Below are 19,238 nucleotides of genomic sequence, written 5' to 3'. Positions count from 1 at the left end.
ATTCTCTAAGTAATTGCTCTCTTAATATTTCTGCTATAGGGAGGCTGATTTTTCTTCCTCTAAATCAGTGATGGCGAACCTTTTAGAGACCGAGTGCCCAAACTGCAGCCCAAAACCCACTTATGTATTGTCGGGTGCTGGGTGGGCGTGGCCATCTGGGTGGGTGTGGCCCATTGGATGGACATGGCCACGGTGGTAACGGCAGACTAGGTGGGACTAAAAAGTTCAATCAATCAATTCCAACTTTGTGAGATCTTTTTTTCCCTGCGAGAAGTTGAAATTGATTGATTGAACCTTTTTTTTTTTTTGCACACAGCGGCGGAGGCCTAAAGCGAAAAGATTTTATAAAACCCAGCTGAACGCCTAGGACTTGGGCGACGGTGCACGTGCCCACAGAGAGGGCTCTGCGTGCCACCTGTGGCACGCATGCCATAGGTTCGCCACCATGGCTCTAAATAATGAGGCATACCTTGCTGCTATTTAAATATATTTTTCAGTATTTTGACTATAGAACAATATTTGAACTGTAGTGATATAATCTTATAAAACTTTACTTTATAAAAGTCTGTGTTATATTGCATTTAAAGTTTTAAAAGGAACAATCATATCAAGTGAAACTGCATGTCAAAAGAAATTGCATTTTAAGCGTTAAAAGGACTCCAGTCATATTTCCCAAAGAATGGCAACAAATGGAGAGAGAAGTGGTGGCCATTTATAAATAGGTTAGGTAGGTTTTCTTGGCATTGTGCCTGGCCACAATATTTTAGGAGCTATGATAGTGCACTCTTGTAGGATACTTTCCAAGCTCATGTGTGTAAGTTTGTCTATTGCATAGCTTTTGCGTAGATTTATCTTGCAACAATGCAGTAATCAGAATATTGTTGTGGAGCTCACAAAAAAACAAAAGTAAACCTAAGAACTTTCTAACAATTATGATTAACAACTGTCATAAAACTGATTAGGACACTGACTGATTTTGTGAAATTTGCTTGCAAAACTATCCTTAGCTTGTACTGTAAATCTGATTCAGACATATTGAATCAGCTATGAATGTGCAATACAATAGCTGCTACCAGAACATCTTCCTAACTTTGAGAGTATCACAATATTCAATATGGTATAAAACTAATTCAAATTATAGCATTTCAATTTTACCAGTTTCAACAGGAGATTGAAACACATTATTAAACCTTGTTATATAAACTTAAAAGAGTTTCAATCTGGGCATTTTGTTTCAGTTGAACATGATTAAACAAACATTTTAGTTTAATATTAAAACTCAGTTTTTAAATAATTTATAGTTCAACAATGAGCAACCGCTTGCGCTATGCAACTCAGCCTTGTTTTAAACGACTTGCTAGAAATCAGATTGGACTTCTAGCAAGACATATGTTCCTGTCTAGGAGGCTGCAGGATGGCAATGGGGGTTGGGGGTCAAGCAGAAAGGGAGAAGAGGATATGGTAAATCATTGTCAGTTTTGGTCCTACTATTGAGTGACTGTAAGAATCCAAATACTAGTTCAGTGTTAATGATCTAGAAAAGGTTTACAAGGGTTTTAATTTAATCTAAGTATCACTAATCATATACTTTATGTACAAGTGCTTGTCTTCTGTAAAAAATTATGCATATTGATGGCATTATATAGATATGTATTCATTCTCTTTAAAAGGTGACAAGATTTGTAAGATGCTGTGTATATTTCTTCATATCTTGTATCCTCTTCCATGGAATTATTGTTCTTTACGGAGCACCATTGCTAGAGTAAGTTTGTCTTTTATAATTCCATCTGGTAAATCATAAAGTTAAATTTTAGAAATTTGAACTATGAATCAGTCTGGATTTATAGTGTCCCACGTAAGACCCTCTAATAGAGAAAGGTAATATGGATTTGTTTTAAATAAGGGGTTCTGGGATAATATTAAATATTAATAATGAAGACAAAAATGATATGACTCATCTGCTTAGTGAACTTAGAGTTGATAATAAAAAAAAGTCAATGACAGATAGTTTTGTTTTCCTAGTTTCAAGAATAAATAAAGATGACAGTTCGCTGGTGAATTAAAGAAGGCACTAATTCTAAGGAAGAATGCACAAAGTTAGATAAGATAATGAGAAAGAGGATAAATTATGGACCAAATGACGTTTAGTAAGATTACCATGGATCGCAAATAGCAGCAACCAATCAATTCTATCCCAAATAGGTTAACTATATAGACATGTGGGACAAGGAACTGATGGTCTAGAAAAGAGAAATAAGTATGTTTAGCAAAGTTGAGGGAAATCAAAGAAGTAGAGAACAGATAACCTGGTTAGATGTAATCAAAACAATGCGGCAATTCACAAAGATGTGAAATGAGGATAGTATAAATGATTCTATAATAGAGGTACTGTAGAAACACCTGCTTGTTGTTTCTGTGTGTCCAGAGTCACAGAGGCATTGTCTCTCTGAGTAGGGGAATCTTCTTATATTGGCCTTCAAGGACAGCTGAGGGGACATTGTGCCAAGGTAAATGCCCTCCATTGGTTAGTTACTTTGATTTTTACCTCTCACATTTCCTAAGGAACTAAAGATAATTTATACTGGAGTCTTCCCTAATTTTATCCCCAACAATAACCACCCCATGAGATGGGTTGCACTATGAATGAGTACTTGGCCCAGAGTCAGTTTGAATTTGACTTTGGCTCCATTGATTAAAATGACGTATTGGTAGAAATATTATTTATTGTAGGAACCTGGTTTATTTTAATATATTATTGCCAAGTTTTTAATAGTATACTAAAATTGTGATTCAATTGTAGGTAGGGCATTCCAACTCCAGTTCTCTATTTTACTGCTATAAATCCATGATAATCCATTGTAGCATAAAGTTGAATTGGCAAAATATAAAAAAATTCCAGAGACTTTGGTGGCCTTAACAAATCAAACAAAAGTTTTATCCCATCTTTATTATTTTTATAAACAACTCAAGGGTGCAAAATATTGAGAGATGAACAAGGGAAAACAGTTCAAGAACATGATGCCACAGGATACATATTAAATCATAAAATATGTAAAGTGTACATATGCAGCTGACCATTTATGTGTCATTTTCAGCTCATTTTAGAGAGTTAAGGAAAATGTATTTTAATAGTTGGTGAAAAAAGCAAACAAAAATGTTATTGAGACCTGATCATAATGAGGTAGGTTTAAGGTGAATTTAATCACACTAAATTCCACTTTTGAAAGTTGCTCTGTCTCAAAATAAATAAAATGCACACTAGCATTGCAAGAAAGACTGATATGACAGGGAAGACACTAGACACAAATACCCCCTTCCCTTCCCCAAACTTTCAAGTTGTCTCTGTAGGATATTTATTTGTTTATTTGTTTATTTATTTTCTATAGAGGAGCATTAAAATGTTCTGTCTTTATCATGCAGTCTGAAAAGGTAGAATAAGCCAAAACTGGAAACTTGTTTCTGAGCAAAAGTGGGGGTGTTTTTAGATTTTTTAAATCCCATTTTTATTAATTTTATAAATAAGGTTGCAAACATACCTAATATTCCTTCCTCCTCCTATTTTTCACACAACGACAACTCTGTGAGGTGAGTTGGTCTGAGAGAGAGAGACTGGCTCAAAATCACCCACTGGTTTTTATGTCTAAGGTGAAACTAGAGCTCACAGTTTCCTGATTTCTAATCCTATCTTTAATCACTGGAAACTTTGTACTATAGTGAAAAATAGCAAGATTTGAACTATTTTAAATAAGAAAAAAAATCAGGGTTGTGGGGTGGATTTTTTCATATGTGATCATTCAAATGTCAGTGTTACACCAAACATCTTAATTTTTGATGGGTTCTGAGGCAAAATGTTCCAAAGATGTTCCTTCTTCAAATTGCTACTGATGATCACTATATTTACAGCAAAGTAATAAAATCAGAAAAGCACTTTTGAGAAGTGTGATAATCACTATGTGGAAGTTTTGAGTTTCAGGGTTACAAAAATTCAGTTTTTATATAAGAGGTATAAACTGCTTCAGAATCTGACACTGTTTGTTTTTGGATGTCACATTAAACATTAATCACACATGCCCCAGATTATGAATTCAGAAGGAGATCAGAGACATTTGCTCTTATTTTGTATTCATTACAGCCTGCTATGGTATTAAAATTTGGTAAACCTGGATAAATCTCTACTGAGATTTGTTTAGATCTTCATTTTGGGAGACAGCAATACACAACTTTTTCTAGGCCAAAAGCCATAGATGAATTAAATGGGATGTTAGGGACTTTCTAAAAACTAAAAGCTAAGCTAGAACAAACCCCAAATTTGATTTTCTTTAATTAACTTCTTTAATATTTAAACAATTTTCCTATAAAGCTATTAATGTACATTAAAATGCTATTTCTAAAGGATATCATTTATTCACAAGTTCAAATTATGAGTCAATAACGTCTTTTTTTGTGGTCAACAGAATGCATTTCAAATGCATTCTCAGTTCACTAAACTTGAACTAAGATCTTTTGATGAATCCATTTTAATTTTACATTCACTGAAACAAATTTTACATTTTTAAAATATTCCCTTATTAGATGTTCCAGTTCTTTAAAATGCGAACCATCAATGTCCTTAATGTCAACTTTAAAAACATTCTCTCATTTTAAATATAAAAATTATATTTCAAACATCAAATCCATCAAGCATCTGGTCCACACTAACATGTTAAAATATGCTTGAGTTGATTGTATCACCACTGTTGTGAATTAGAGAAAAGTAAAAAAAAATATTTAAGCATTAAAAAGTAATTGTATTCCGGATTCTCCACACAACTTCCAATAGAATGTTTTGTGTCTGATTGACATTTAATTTTAATTAGAATTTAATGTAGTTAATATGATATATTATCAGTCATTTTTCAATAATTTCCCATCCCTACTTCTCTTACTATGTTTAAGTTATCATTAGCTACACATTTTAGAAATGTCTGGAGCTATCCTGTGGCTCAGAGGTCTCAGGTTATAATGGCTTTCATTTATGCAAGTGACTGATTTCCTAAAAGCAGAATGAATGTTGATTACTGTTTAAGCATACTAGTATGTTGTGATTAATTGAACTTCAAAGCAAAGGTTCCCAGTCTTTTGATAACTTTTCCAGAGGAAGAAAATAAGGATTGGGCAACCCCAGAGAAAGGCTAGGTTCATTCCTATTGTAACCACTTTTCACATAGTGTCTGAACACAAAAGCTTTACCAGTCTTACCTTTTCAATATGGTTATCAAGGTAACCATAAATTTTAAGAGCCAGAAAAGATTTTACTTTCTTGTCTGATGAGTTGAAACATCGTCAAATTCAGTTCAGATGGGAGATTCCAAGAGGAATAATAGTAAATTATGAAGGGATACGTCACAGATTAACTACTGTTTCCAAAGCAAGAGATTTTTATCAGTCTATCTTAAAAGCAAGATTGTCACCACCTCCACAAATAAGGATGACGGAAGAGTCTCTTATGGCAGGAGCCTCATCAATGATGGTTATGGAACAAGCTGCACCGAATTCTGACATAAAAGAGCAAAGGATGACACGAGCTGCCCATAAACGTAAAGAAAAAGAGCAGTTGCAGAAGAGTGGTGAAAGTTTGGTTGTTACAGAGCCTGTGGGAGGGGCAAGACCAAAAAGATCTTCGACAGCAGATCTGCAGGCCATGCTCCAGAGGCTCCAGGCCGGTGGAGATGGTCAGGTTCCTGACCTGGAATGTTAATGGCTTAAACGTGCCCCAGAAACGAAGAAAGATTTTCCATTATTTGAAACAACATAATAATGATTTGATATGTTTGCAGGAGACTCATATAACTTTAAAGGATTCTAAATTTTTGATGAATTCCCGTCTGGGCACACATTTTACTGCTCCAGCCCCTGGGAAAAAAGGGGGAGTGGTAATTTATGTGAAGAAAACTTTTTCAGCTAAACTAATTGAGGCTGATTCTGAAGGAAGATATCTTTTTGTGGAATTATTATTACAAGGCCGAAAGGTTCTTATTGTTGGACTATATGCTCCCAATCAACAACAGAAACAATTTTATAAGTTGCTGCATGGCAAGATATCTCAGTTGGATTATAAATCGGTAATTTTGATGGGTGACTGGAATGGGGTTTTAGACCCAACTATAGACAAAAGAAGTTCCTCTAAAACTTTTATTCAAACTAAATTACCTATGACTTTCTTTGATTTGAAGGAAGAATTGGAGCTTATTGATATTTGGCGAGAAAGGAATACAAGTGATAGAGACTTTACCTTTTATTCTGATAGACACCAGTCATTTTCAAGGATTGATTTTTTTTTGATTACTAGTGACTTCCTCCCTAGAGTGAGGAAGGTGAAAATTTTTCCTAGAACATTGTCAGATCATAGTCCGGTGTGGATGGAGTTATATTCGGAAGACTCCCATCCTCGAAGTGTAAATAACAGGAGACTTATATTTAGAAGATCCTGAGAATATTCGTACAAAAGTGTAAAGAACATTTAAAGGACTTTTTTACTATAAATATGAATAAGGGAACATCGATGTCTATGGTGTGGGACGCTAGTAAAGCATATATGAGGGGAATTTTGATTCAATTGAATAAAGTTTTTAGGGAAAAAGGGTCACAAAGACGTAGAGAAATAGAAGAAGAGATCAAATCAAAAGAACAAGAGTTGGTTCTTAACCCTACTGATAATAATTTAAAGGTATCTATAAAGATGCTTAAGGAACAATTTAACATGTTGATGGCAGATCAGGTGGCTACCAATCTGTCGTATATGAGACATAATACTTTTTGCAATGCGAATAAGCCTGGGAGGTGGTTGGCTTATCAGTTACGAAAGAAACAGAAAGCTAGAATTATAGAGAAAGTAAAATATAAAGGTACTGAGGTTTTTCAGCAAGATTTGATTAAAAAAAGCTTTTTGGACTTTTACACAAAATTATATTCAAGTGATAATATAAGGGGTTTGGATATAGATAAATATTTACAATCAGTACATTTTCCTAGACTTTCAGAGGAACAACAAAATGGGATGAATAGTTTAATTACTGTGGAGGAAATTGGCTTAGCTATTAAGCAGTTAAAGGTTGGAAAGTCTCCTGGAACAGATGGACTGACTTCTAGGTATTATAAGATTTTATCTGAAGAAATGATAGAGCCACTAAAGGAACTCTTTAATAGTATTTTGTTGGGTATGCAAGTTCCTCCTTCTTGGAAAAGAGCTTTTATATCACTGATTCCGAAGGAAGATCAGGATCTTACAGAGCCTAAGAATTATAGGCCAATTTCATTATTGAATGTTGATTATAAGATCTTTACAAAAATTTTGGCAAATAGATTAATGCAGGTTATGAAAGACTTGATTCATAGTGATCAAGCAGGATTTATAACAGGGAGATATATGAAACATAATGTTAGACAAATTATTAACTTAATTGAGTACTTGGATAAGAATAATCAGATTCCTGTGGCTTTTATCTTTTTGGACGCTGAAAAAGCTTTTGATCAATTGGACTGGCAATTTTTATTTTCTTTGGTAGAGAAAATGAATTTTGGGGATAATTTTTTACATGCACTTAAAGCTATATATCAGCAGCAATCTGCACAAATTGTTGTAAATGGGGGATTGACTGAGAATTTCAATATTCAAAAAGGGACAAGACAAGGATGTCCATTATCCCCATTGTTATTTGTTTTAACATTGGAAATTTTATTGATTCAGATTCGGGAATCGAAGTTAGTTAAGGGTGTAAAGATAAGGAAGAATGAGTATAAATTGCGGGCATTTGCGGATGATTTGGTTTTAATTTTGGAACAGCCGAATCAGGCGATTGATGGTTTATTAGAACTTATAACACAGTATGGGAATGTTTCTGGTTTTAAAGTTAATAATTATAAGACTAAGATATTATCTAAGAATATGTCAGTTAAAGAAAGGGAAAGTTTGATTAAAGCCACAGGTTTTCAGATGGTAAAAAAGGTTAAATACTTGGGAGTATATCTAACTGCTTCAAATGGAAAATTGTACAAGAACAATTATGAACCACTATGGGCAAAAGTCCAAAAGGATTTAATAGATTGGAAAAAATTGCAATTGTCATTGTTGGGGAGAATTTCAGCTGTAAAAATGAATGTTCTACCAAAGTTTCTTTTTTTGTTTCAGATGATACCTATTCTTAAAAAAGAGGCAAATTTGGAGGAATGGCAAAAGGGTATCAATAATTTTATATGGGCCGGGAAGAAACCAAGGGTTAAATTTAAGATATTACAGGATGCTCGAGAAAGAGGGGGACTTAAGGCACCCAATTTGAAATTATATTATGATGCAGCCGCCCTAACTTGGTTAAGTGATTGGCTTAATTTAACAAATATGGATATTCTTTTTTTGGAAGGTTGGGATTTAATATATGGTTGGCATGCATATTTAATTTTTAATAAGAAAGTTGATCGGACTTTTAAATCACATATTTTGAGGAATGCCTTACTTCGTGTTTGGAAGAAGTATTATTATAGATTAAATTATAAAATACCTATCTGGGGGATTCCCAGACATGCAATTGAGGGAACCTCTAAGGGGACAAATTTTGATAAAATTTCATATAAAGAATTGTTAATTTGTTCTGGTTCGAATTGGCATTTGAAATCCCTAGATGTATTAAGGCAGCAAAATATTCTACAGTCATGGTTTCAATATTTACAAATAATGGATAGATGGACTGTAGACAAGAAAGAGGGAATAACACTAGAAGATAGACAATTGGTTATTCAGATTAAAAACCAAGGTCCGGCTCATATAAAAAGAATATATAATGTTTTATTAGAGTTAGATTCGGAAACAGAATTGGTTAAAGATTGTATGATTAAATGGGCTCAGAATATACAGGAGCCGATCTCATTGGATTTATGGGAGATAATTTGGATAAGAAATGTTAAATTTACACAAGCTCAAAATTTGAGAGAAAATTTTTATAAAATGTTTTATAGATGGCATTTAGATCCTAAAAAATTATCTTGTATGTATTCCAACATACAGCCCAAATGTTGGAGATGTGGCAATAATGATGCGACATACTTTCATATTTGGTGGAATTGTAAAAAAGTAAAGGCTTTTTGGATTATGATTTGGTGGAACATTCAAAAGATTTTTAGAAAGAAGATAAAGTTTACTCCTCAACTATTTTTACTTGGTATTTTTGTTGACTTAAATGAAAAAGAAACTACTTTGATGTTGAATTTATTAACTGCAGCAAGGTTACTAGTAGGTCTATATTGGAAGAAAGATTCTTTGCCTACTTTAGAAGAATGGATATTTAAAGTATCTAGTTTTGCAGAAATGGCAAAAATTTCTGCTTATTTAAAGGATCATACACAAGAAAGATATATTACTGTATGGGGAAGGTGGATAGATTATATTCAGAAAAAATATGGAATTAAAAAGTTTTATTTATTTTATGAATGAATATCAAATATTATAGAGAATTGTTTTATAAGTTATGGAGTTAAAGGTTAATTATGATATTTTTTTTTCTTTCTCTTTTTTTTTCTTTTTTTTAATTATTATAATTTTCTTTTTCTTTTTTTTTCTTAACCCTGTATTCTGCTCTGGGAAGTGAAGGGAGGGGGGGTGGGGGTGGGAGGGAGGGTAAGGGGGGGGTTCTCTATTTTAAAATTTTATTGTATTTTTATAAATGATTGTATGTTTTAAAAAATAAAAATTTTCAGTAAACTGGTAAAAAAAAAATATGGTTATCAAGATAGACCTTTAAAATAGCTTCACTTTTTTTTCCAGGTCAGTCTGGGAGACCTTTTTATTTGCAGTTCTTTTATCCACCTTTACTACTTTGCCCTGCTTATGTTTGCTGGGACCACACTTTCAAATATGGCTGAGAGTGTTCAGTAAAAATGGGTAAGTTACTTGCAGTTGGAATTTGCAATGCATTGGTGCATTTGAGATTAGGTACTTCTTTAATAGTTTAATCATAGTGAAATAATGGCCATATTTTTTTATCTGAGACAAGGTATAGAAGGCTTCTACGTTCTGGCTTAGCACAGGGCTTTTCAACCTTTTCACAGATTGTACCACTTTTAGGACATGTCAGTATTTGAGTACTACCAGTCCTTAGCAAGATGTCAAAAACTTGATGACTGAAATAGAACCGGGGGGGGGGGGATTTTACTGATTAGATTCATTTGTTGTTATAGAAATAGCTAGTTTATAATAATGTGGAAAAGTAAAAAGTTGACGTTCAGCGTTAATGCTTCCTTCTACTGCAACAGAGGAAGTTGGAAGTCAATGCCTTTTCTTTTTCCCTTCTCCCCCTCACTTTTTTTCCTTTTTTCCTCCCACTGTGTCCTACTATTTGTTTTTGTATTTTTGTATTTTATTCTATAATCTAATAAAATGTTACAAACTGTAAAAAAAAAAAGAAGGAAAAAAGTACCAGTTTTAATTTATTCGGTGGTGGTTCCTTTGCTGAATCACTTTCCTTTTACACTGACAAATGTATAATGAATTTCTCAATATGTATTAATATGCAGCACTACCTTGATTGTCATGTGGCTGGTTGGCCTTGCTTCCTCTCTCCCTCTCCTCTCTCTCTCTCCTCACCCTTCGCTTGCAAAAGGCCCTTGTGCTCTCTTGCTCTGTCTCACCTTCATTCTCAAAAGGCCCTCTTTCTCTCACATACACACACTTCCCCCCAAAAGCCTTTCCTCTTTGCCTCTCACACACACCTCCCCAAAAGCCTTCCTTCTCTCTCTCTCTCACCGCTTCTCTGACAAAAGCCCTTTCTCTTCTGACTCTTTCTCCTGCCAAAACTGCCTTCTTTTATATCCTCTCCTCTTCCTCCTCCTCCTCCTTTATCTTCCTGGTGTGCTCTCCTCCTCCTTTATCTTCCGGGTGTGCCGAAAGTGCTGATCCTGAGGCCTTTATCTCAGCCCAACAGCCCTGCAGTTCCTGATGATTCTCTCACGGCAAGTTCTCTGCTGCGCTACTTTAGCTTGTTCCCTTCCCCGGCTACACATGTCTAGCCTAGGCAGGGTCATGTACCACCTGCCAAGTGCCAATGTACCACCGGTGGTACACTGGCACCTGACAGGTGGTACGCAACCCCGCTCAGCCTAGACAAGGTATAGCGGGGGGAGGGAATGAGCTAAAGTGGCACCCGGCGATACATAAGTGGGTTTTGGGTGGCAGTTTGGGCACTTGGTCTCTAAAAAGTTCACCATCACTGGACTAGATAGTCACCTGTCTGAGATGATATAGGTTCTCCTGCTTGAGCAGGGTGCTGGACTAGAAGACCTACAAAGTCCCTTCCTATTCTATTCTATTCTATTCTATTCTATTCTATTCTATTCTATTCTATTCTATTCTATTCTATTCTATTGATTAACTGCAATGAATACATCTAGTCGCATGGTCATACTGGACAGGTGGAATCCACAAGCTGAGGGTTTCTGCACCTTTTTTTTCATAATGCTAAACATTCTCATTCTATGCATATTTAGCCAGAAGTGGAAACAAGACATAGGCTCATAAGATAACAGTCTAAATAGCTTTATATTATGCTAGTTAATTCCAGTATGTACTTATTGTTTATTTAATATCTTTTGTTTTCCTTTTAAAAAAATCTACTCTTTGAAAAATTGTTCCTAAGAGTTTGGGTTTGTATCTTGCATCCTTTCAGTAATAACTGTCTTTGGGGATGAAATTTAATAATTTTTATATATTTTGTTAATAGTCTCCTGTTAAATATAAACAAGTAAAGCTAGGTATATGCTGAAGTACCTCAAATGCCCTGTTCTTAGCAACTTGACATTCAGTTGAAAAGGTCAGATCTTGGTGTAGAAACAATTTGGTTAAATGAGCCTTGAAATTCAGCTTGTTGGATCTTCTCTGGTAATGTCTTTCATTGCTGAACCCATTTATCATAAGGCAACCCATTCCTCTTCCCAGTTCACCTGATTAAAATAGAAAGATTTCCTTAAAAGTGTATACTCTTCCTTGAGTATAGATATCTATGATGGCTATGCCTTCCACACTTACCCAGCTAGCTTGGAGATGCTGGTCTGTGTAGATAGCTCTTGAGTTATGATGTCATGTGACTGTGACAGCAGTCCCAGCAGTCTTTTCATGTGCCTACCTTTTTTAAGACGTGTGCAGTCTTTAATCAAGAGAGTTACTCTCTTGGGATTTCTGTCTATAGGTGAGGAACAATAAAGAAAATTGTTTAAAAGAAACCCAGTGTGTCTTTCTTGTTTTGGGTGAGCCAGACATCAGTCTTACCAAACTAAAGCAAACTATTTGCATCATTAAAGATATATTCTGGGAACTTTTAGGAAGAAGCTGTCTTGATCCTCTTGCTCCCAACCAAACTATCTAAATTTCGCAGCTTCTTGCTTTTCTGGAATACAGCCTCTCCCTCCTGGGAATCTGGACTACATTCCACCATAAGAATAAACTATGAAATTAAAAAAAAACAACTGTTCAGCATTTCATTTGTACATTTCATCGCTATTTGTGTTGTGGACAAGCATCCACATGTTACTGTATGCTGGAAAGTGGCATTGCAGTTATTTCTTTAGTGACTTTTCATCTAGAAGGCATTCACCCATGTCAACTGTACAAGCCTTAATTAGTCTCTCAATTATTTTGTATGCTTCTCCAGCCAATGCAAGATGATAACTTACCCTATAAAAAGTTTCAGTGACTTTTTTATTTCTAGTTTGAAAAGCTATAAAAAAACAATTGTTGACTTCTAAAAAGCTCATCACATCTACTTTTAAAATACTTGATTTCTTTTTAATTCTGAAAGTTTGGTCTGAAATGATACTACTACTTTACTGGCATTATAATATTATGTAATGTTCTCTTGTGTAACAATGAATGTAATACATTGTTAATATCTATATATTTCAGGGAAAACATTTTTTTATCATATTTTTGTTTCTCATTTGCATTTTCCGCAGTTTCTGTGGAATAGATTCCTTTGTTCCATGAGTCAGAGAACTCTGTGATATGTCAAATTCATTTTTTTCAGCATCTTTAGACATAAAAGATGGAGATGTGGGTTGAGAAAGCAAGTTGCATAATCTTTTTGCTTTAAGTCAAGTCCATCCTTAAGTATAAGAAAAATACAATATACATTTTCTTTTATAAAATATTAAATTCTAAAACAATATCAACTTGAAATAAAATTTAAACATCTAGATTTAAAAAAAATCGCAAAGAGTAACAAATGTACTTTTTGTATTTCTGTGTAGGCATAGCTTTGGGATTTCAAAGTAATGGTTGATTTGGATGATAATGAGATTACAGAGATTATAGCAGGTGTAACCAAAGAGAGCTACTAATAGCACAGCATAAGTATTAAGATGAACTGAGTTAATTTCTGAAAACACATTTTTTCCTTCAACCTGTACCCTAGAAGAATCTAAAAATGCAGGGTTACAGAAGCACACATTCCATTAGCCGTCACATGATGGCATGACATGTAGCCTCTGGAAAACTCCCTTGTACATTTGTGAGGGAATGATAGTGAAAAAGGCAAATAACATCTTAGTATTATTAGGCAAATAGTTTTGGCTTCATGGATCTTGTGAAATATCTTTATTTATTTATTTATTTATTTAATTTTATTTATATGCCGCCCAATCCCAAAGGACTCAGGGCGGCGTACAAAATTAAAACAATCATCTAACAATAATACAATAAAATAATACAATCATGCTGCATGTCCGATCATATCCCGCCCCCCCCCAGGGACATCAGCCCCAGGCCTGCCGGAACAGGAGAGTTTTAACGGCTTTCTTAAAGGCTGGCAGGGTGGGAGTAGTTCGAACCTCGGGGGGAAGTTGATTCCACCAGGTTGGAGCCACCACAGAAAAGGCCTTTCCCTGAGGGCCCGCCAGCCGACATTGTCTGGCCGACGGGACCTGAAGGAGGCCCAATCTATGGGACCTCACCGGTCTCTGGGAACTGTGCGGCAGTATGCGGTCCTGTAAGTAACCTGGCCCTATGCCATGAAGGGCTTTAAAGGTGATAACCAACACCTTGAATTGCGTCCGGAGACCCACAGGAAACCAGTGCAGCTCGCGGAGGATAGGTGACACGTGGGCGTACCTTGGCGCGCCCACAATTGCTCTCGCGGCTGCATTCTGAACCAACTGCAGCCTCCGAACGCTCTTCAAGGGTAGCCCCATGTAGAGCGCGTTACAGTAATCCAGTCTTGAGGTAACAAGGGCATGAGTGACCGTGAGTAAAGCCTCCCAGTCCAAATAAGGCCGCAACTGGTGCACCAGGCGAACCTGGGCAAAGGTCCCCCTGGCCACAGCCGATAGATGTTGTTCCAAATTTAACTGTGAGTCCAGGAGGACACCCAAGTTGCGTGCCTGCACTGAGGGAGGTAAATTTGCCCCCCCCAGGACTAATGATGGACCATCCAGTTGACCTTTGGGAGGCAAGACCCAGAGCCACTCGGTCTTGTCAGGGTTGAGTCTAAGCCTGTTCACCCCCATCCAGACCCTCACATCTTCCAGGCACCGGCACATCACGTCGACTGCTTCACTGAAAGGACACGGGGTGGAGATATATAATTGGGTATCATCCATGTACTGATGATACCTCACCCCATGTCGCTGAATGATCTCACCCAGCGGTTTCATGTAGATGTTAAAAAGGAGGGGGGACAGGACCGAGCCCTGAGGCACCCCATAATCGAGGCGCCTAGGGGTTGATCTCTGTCCGCCCGCCAACACCGACTGCGACCTGTCAGAGAGGTAGGAGGAGAACCACCGCAATATGGTGCCGCCCACCCCCACCTCTCCGAGACGACGCAGAAGGATACCATGGTCGATGGTATCGAAAGCCGCTGAGAGGTCAAGAAGCACCAGGATAGAGGAATGACCCCTATCCCGGGCTCGCCAGAGGTCATCGGTCAGTGCGACCAAAGCAGTCTCAGTGCTGTAGCCGGGCCTGAAACCAGATTGAAAAGGGTCCAGATAATTAGTTTCATCCAAGGATCGCAAGAGTTGGGACGCCACCACCTTCTCTACAACCTTCCCCACAAAGGGGAGGTTGGAGACAGGACGAAAGTTCTTCAAAACAGCTGGGTCCAGGGAAGGCTTCTTGAGGAGGGGCCTCACCACCGCTTCCTTTAAAGGTTGCGGGAAAGACCCCTCCATCAAGGAGGCGTTGATTATCGCCTGGAGCCAGCCTCGTGTCACCTCCCTACTGGCAGAAACCAGCCAGGAGGGCACGGGTCCAATAAACAGATGGCGGCATTCTTGGGGATTCCCAGGGGTCTGGGGATCACATTTTGAGAACCACTCCTATAAAACATCAAACACTTAAGTGTCAAGGCATCTCTTTTCTGAGTCAACTAAGCACTGTTGTCAGTGCTTAGTGTTGTTTATCACATATACAAACTGAATTAAAGCACCTGCAGAGTGTTTAAGGACAAAAATATTGGTGCCTGACTCAGTCCTTGTATTTTATATGTATTTGGTCATCTAATTTCTGCAAGTGATAAATCACTTACAAAAATTCAAAAGCAAATGGCATTGAGAGCATAGTAAAGCAAAAGTGAAAAACAATCTATATAAGTGAAGAGAGTTTAAAAAAACAATCATGCTTTGAAAATTCTTGGAACACTAGTAGATACGATCTCCTAAGTCTTCATGGAACTGGGAGTTTCACTACTTTGGCATTGCAGCAAGTCAGGGTCCTTCATATATTCCATCATAAGCACCTCAATAACTGATGTGCACAAGAGTCTTTCCAGCTAGTTTAAGAGAAATGAGAGGGCCTTATTCATCATAGGCAAATAGCATCATTTTATATTAATATAGAGAAGAACATACTCAATGCTTGTACATGTGTATTTTGTGACACTTATGCTGGCTCCAGAAAGTCAGCTTATATATGGTACAGATTGCATCTCCTCTTTTGGGCTGGAGGCACAGAGTTACTAAAGTTTCTTCCTGCCTACCCAATATGTTTTCCTAACCAGCTATTTTCTCTGGAGTGGGTGGAATGAGCTTCATTCAACCAATTTTAATTAAAACCCAACAGCTGCTGTTAAATATGCAGAAATCCCCTCAGACTTGAGGAGGGAGACAATTGCAGAAAGCAACAGCTCTGTTGCTTCTTCACATAAGTGCTAGTCACAGTTTCCATAACATCTGACAATAATATAGGTTTCACTTGTGTAAAAAGTGTGTGATTTGAATTGAATTATTTCTCAGTTGTGAATTTAAATTCTCAGCTTGTGAGCCTTTTGTTCCCAGCTGAACATAATTGCTAACATAATGAAGAAATTGCAGTATATTCCAAATGGCTCATGACCAAATCTAAAATTAATTAGTGAATCTTGCTATGCGTGTGGAATTTCTAAATTGCATCAGTGCCTCTGAAGATGGGATTCTCATCCAGTTGACAGATTCTGTCCCAGTAGTTTTGCTGAACAGAATATGTGTCCCCGTATTTATGATGCAGCATTTTTCCAACACTGTTTTCAATTAAGGCACATTTTTTACTATTTTTTTCTCAGAATTATAAATAATGAATATAAAATTTGTGATTTTGATCTATCAAAAATTTTGATCCATCAAGTCAATGTTGACTCTTAGCAACCATTTAGCGGTACTTTCCTCATTTGTCAAATCATTTTATATTTCCTATCCGTGCTCTTTTCTTGGTTAAAATACAGGAAGGGCTTTTTATTCTTTTCTTCCACACAGTATGAATTGATGTCTTTATTCTGATGATCCTCCTCCTCCAGCATCTTCCTATGTGGTTGACCTGGTAACTTGGTTATGTTTAGTGTTGTTGGTTTTATTTCAGCTCATACTTTTTTAAATTTATTGTTTTGCTCTGATGCTTTCAATCTGTTTTAATTCTTTGTTAACTGCCCAGAGTCATATGTTTGAGATGAGCAGCCATAAAAAATAAATGGATGAACAAGTGAATGAACAAATTAATAAACAAATGAATAAATAATAAATATTTGCTACCCCAAATAAGTGTCTGTTTGCTTTAGCTCCACAGTTAACATGACCTTCATGCTTTGAGTATCCCTGCTGGCAATATATATTCTTGGCATGCATTTCTGACTTTTTTTTCTCATCCCTCACAAAAACACTATCACAATGAGGCAGCATAATTGGGGGCAGGGTGTTGTCTGGTTTATGGCTTACTGCATTGTACAAACCCAAATAAAAGTTGTTTTTATTCAGTTAACCATGCATTGTTATTGAGCCAATCTAGCCATAAGGATAACTAAAATTTTACCCTTCAAGGAAATCTCTGGAATAATTTTCCACAAAGTAGTACAACCATTACATCAAACCAACATTTAGTGTACGGTTCATATATTGTGTCTTTTTCCCCAAGTGGCAGTTCCTTCCCTTTTTTTCCTGCCTATACACTTGAACAAAATGCCAGACTTTAAAGCTTGGCTTAAGCCAAGAAGAAAAAAGTTGATAATATACAGAAGGATTATTTTAATGATCAGCAACGCAGAAGTATTTTAACAATAAAATGATATGGCCCTTAATTGCATATATTGTATGATTTATTTCCTCAGGAAGATCCAATAAAACAGCAGGTGCATATGGAAATTTTTCATTAAAAATAAAAAAAAATAAAAATCTCTGATCATTTTATCCTTTCTTAGAAAATAATGAACTGCATTGGATATATAGAAAATACTATTTGAAAGTTACATTTTCAGTATGGAAAAAAAATCATACTTAAATTACCTAACTACCACTTGACTCCCTTGCTAGCACTTTCATTATCTTATTATCAGCATAGAATTGAATAGATTCAGAGTTAGTAGGAAAAAAGAGATATTGCAGAAATTATCCTAACTGAGGGAGATACAAAGTTTTCATGCTGTGGGAAGAAAAAAATGTTTCCATAATCAGCAGAAATAGAAGAAGTGCTCCTTAAAGCACTGCAGAATAGATATTTTGCCAGGATGGTAGTTTATATTGTGACAGATAGTTAATGAATTTTATAATGTCCCAGCTTCTTAAATATACTGTATTTATTATAAGGAACATTAAAAAGTAAAACTATTTTTTTAAATTATCAGCAGCAAAATAAATTATAGTTCAATCTAGAAGCATGTGAAGACTTCGGATTTTCTATGAAGTCCATATGACTAGAGAAAAAAATAGAGGGAGTTTATTATTATTCTTTGGCAGATTATCCTGACTGATGAATCCATCTAAAAACATCCCATTAGAGATGGGTGATGATGGAATATTAAAATCTAATTTTGAAGTACAGTAATAGATGGGAATCTGCAAAAGAGTAGTACATATTTTGTAATATTACAGTCTTGCATGGATAGGTCCAAGCTATGAGTCAGTAAACAAGTCAACTACTAAAGAACACACACTTTTAAAGATTAACCTCCTTCTTTCTTTTATAGGGCTATGTCTATCTGGGATAACAATCTCCAGATTACCACAATATGCAGTGTGGTGGGAGCATGGCTTGGAGCATTTCCTATTCCACTTGACTGGGACCGTCCATGGCAGGTTGGTTGCTCTATTTTATATAAATTACATAAAACTGACCAGACCAGCTCCATCTAGTCCCACATTTAGTTTGCAATTACCTTACTCCCTTATAAAGACTTATCAGCAAAGTACTAAGGGTTTTTTTCTATTTTGCCTTCTAGCATTTTCTGTTGATAGACTGGTGGTCTTTAAGATTTAATTGTAATTCCATTGTAAAGACTGTTGAAAACAACATGGTAGAATATTTTTTCTAACAAGCTGGAAGTGGATGAAGCTACTTCCTCAGTGTGAGTTACATGGTTGCCAGAATACTTTCAGATGTACTCAGTGCAAACAAGGCCTTGCTGCTTGCTAATGTACAGTTAATGACATTTTTCAAGTTCAAGCAATAGCCAGTCAGCATCCAGCCCATTAATGTGATGGAGGCCATCCCCACTTATGCCATCTGAGAATGTGGCCTGTGGTGTGCTGCTACCTTCCATTAAAAGCACTTAACAAAATGCATTTGAAATGGCTATTGGCTTCAGATTGATCTTTGAAACAGCCTTAGCTGAGCCACCCTGTGCCGAAAACATGTTTTGTAGTTTTCCAACAAGCCCTTAAGCATTTTGTGGCTTGTAGGAAAAATGAGAAGCTGGCAGGATTGCAGGACAACTGTACATTCATCTGCCAACATTACTGTTGGGGAAGGGTGGAAAGACTAA

At 36.3% G+C, this 19,238-nt stretch overlaps 1 protein-coding gene across 3 annotated transcripts in view; it reads left to right on the top strand.

Moving 5' to 3' along the window:
* The window catches only part of PIGF (phosphatidylinositol glycan anchor biosynthesis class F), a 29,975-nt gene that overhangs the window by 2,271 nt on the left and 8,466 nt on the right, over positions 1-19,238 (top strand). For all 3 annotated transcript variants that reach the window (XM_039347478.1, XM_039347480.1, XM_039347481.1), the window contains exons 3-5: positions 1,671-1,762; positions 9,794-9,910; positions 18,444-18,552. In XM_039347478.1, coding sequence (XP_039203412.1) covers positions 1,671-1,762; positions 9,794-9,910; positions 18,444-18,552 — 318 coding nt within the window. The remainder of the gene's footprint in view (positions 1-1,670; positions 1,763-9,793; positions 9,911-18,443; positions 18,553-19,238) is intronic.

This window comes from Crotalus tigris, unplaced genomic scaffold (genome assembly GCF_016545835.1).
Source record: "Crotalus tigris isolate CLP2741 ecotype Arizona unplaced genomic scaffold, ASM1654583v1 scf7180000018081.1164505, whole genome shotgun sequence".
NCBI lineage: Eukaryota > Metazoa > Chordata > Lepidosauria > Squamata > Viperidae > Crotalus > Crotalus tigris.
The sequence above is the reverse complement of the archived record's forward strand: the minus strand, read 5'-3'. Positions and strand labels throughout refer to the sequence as shown.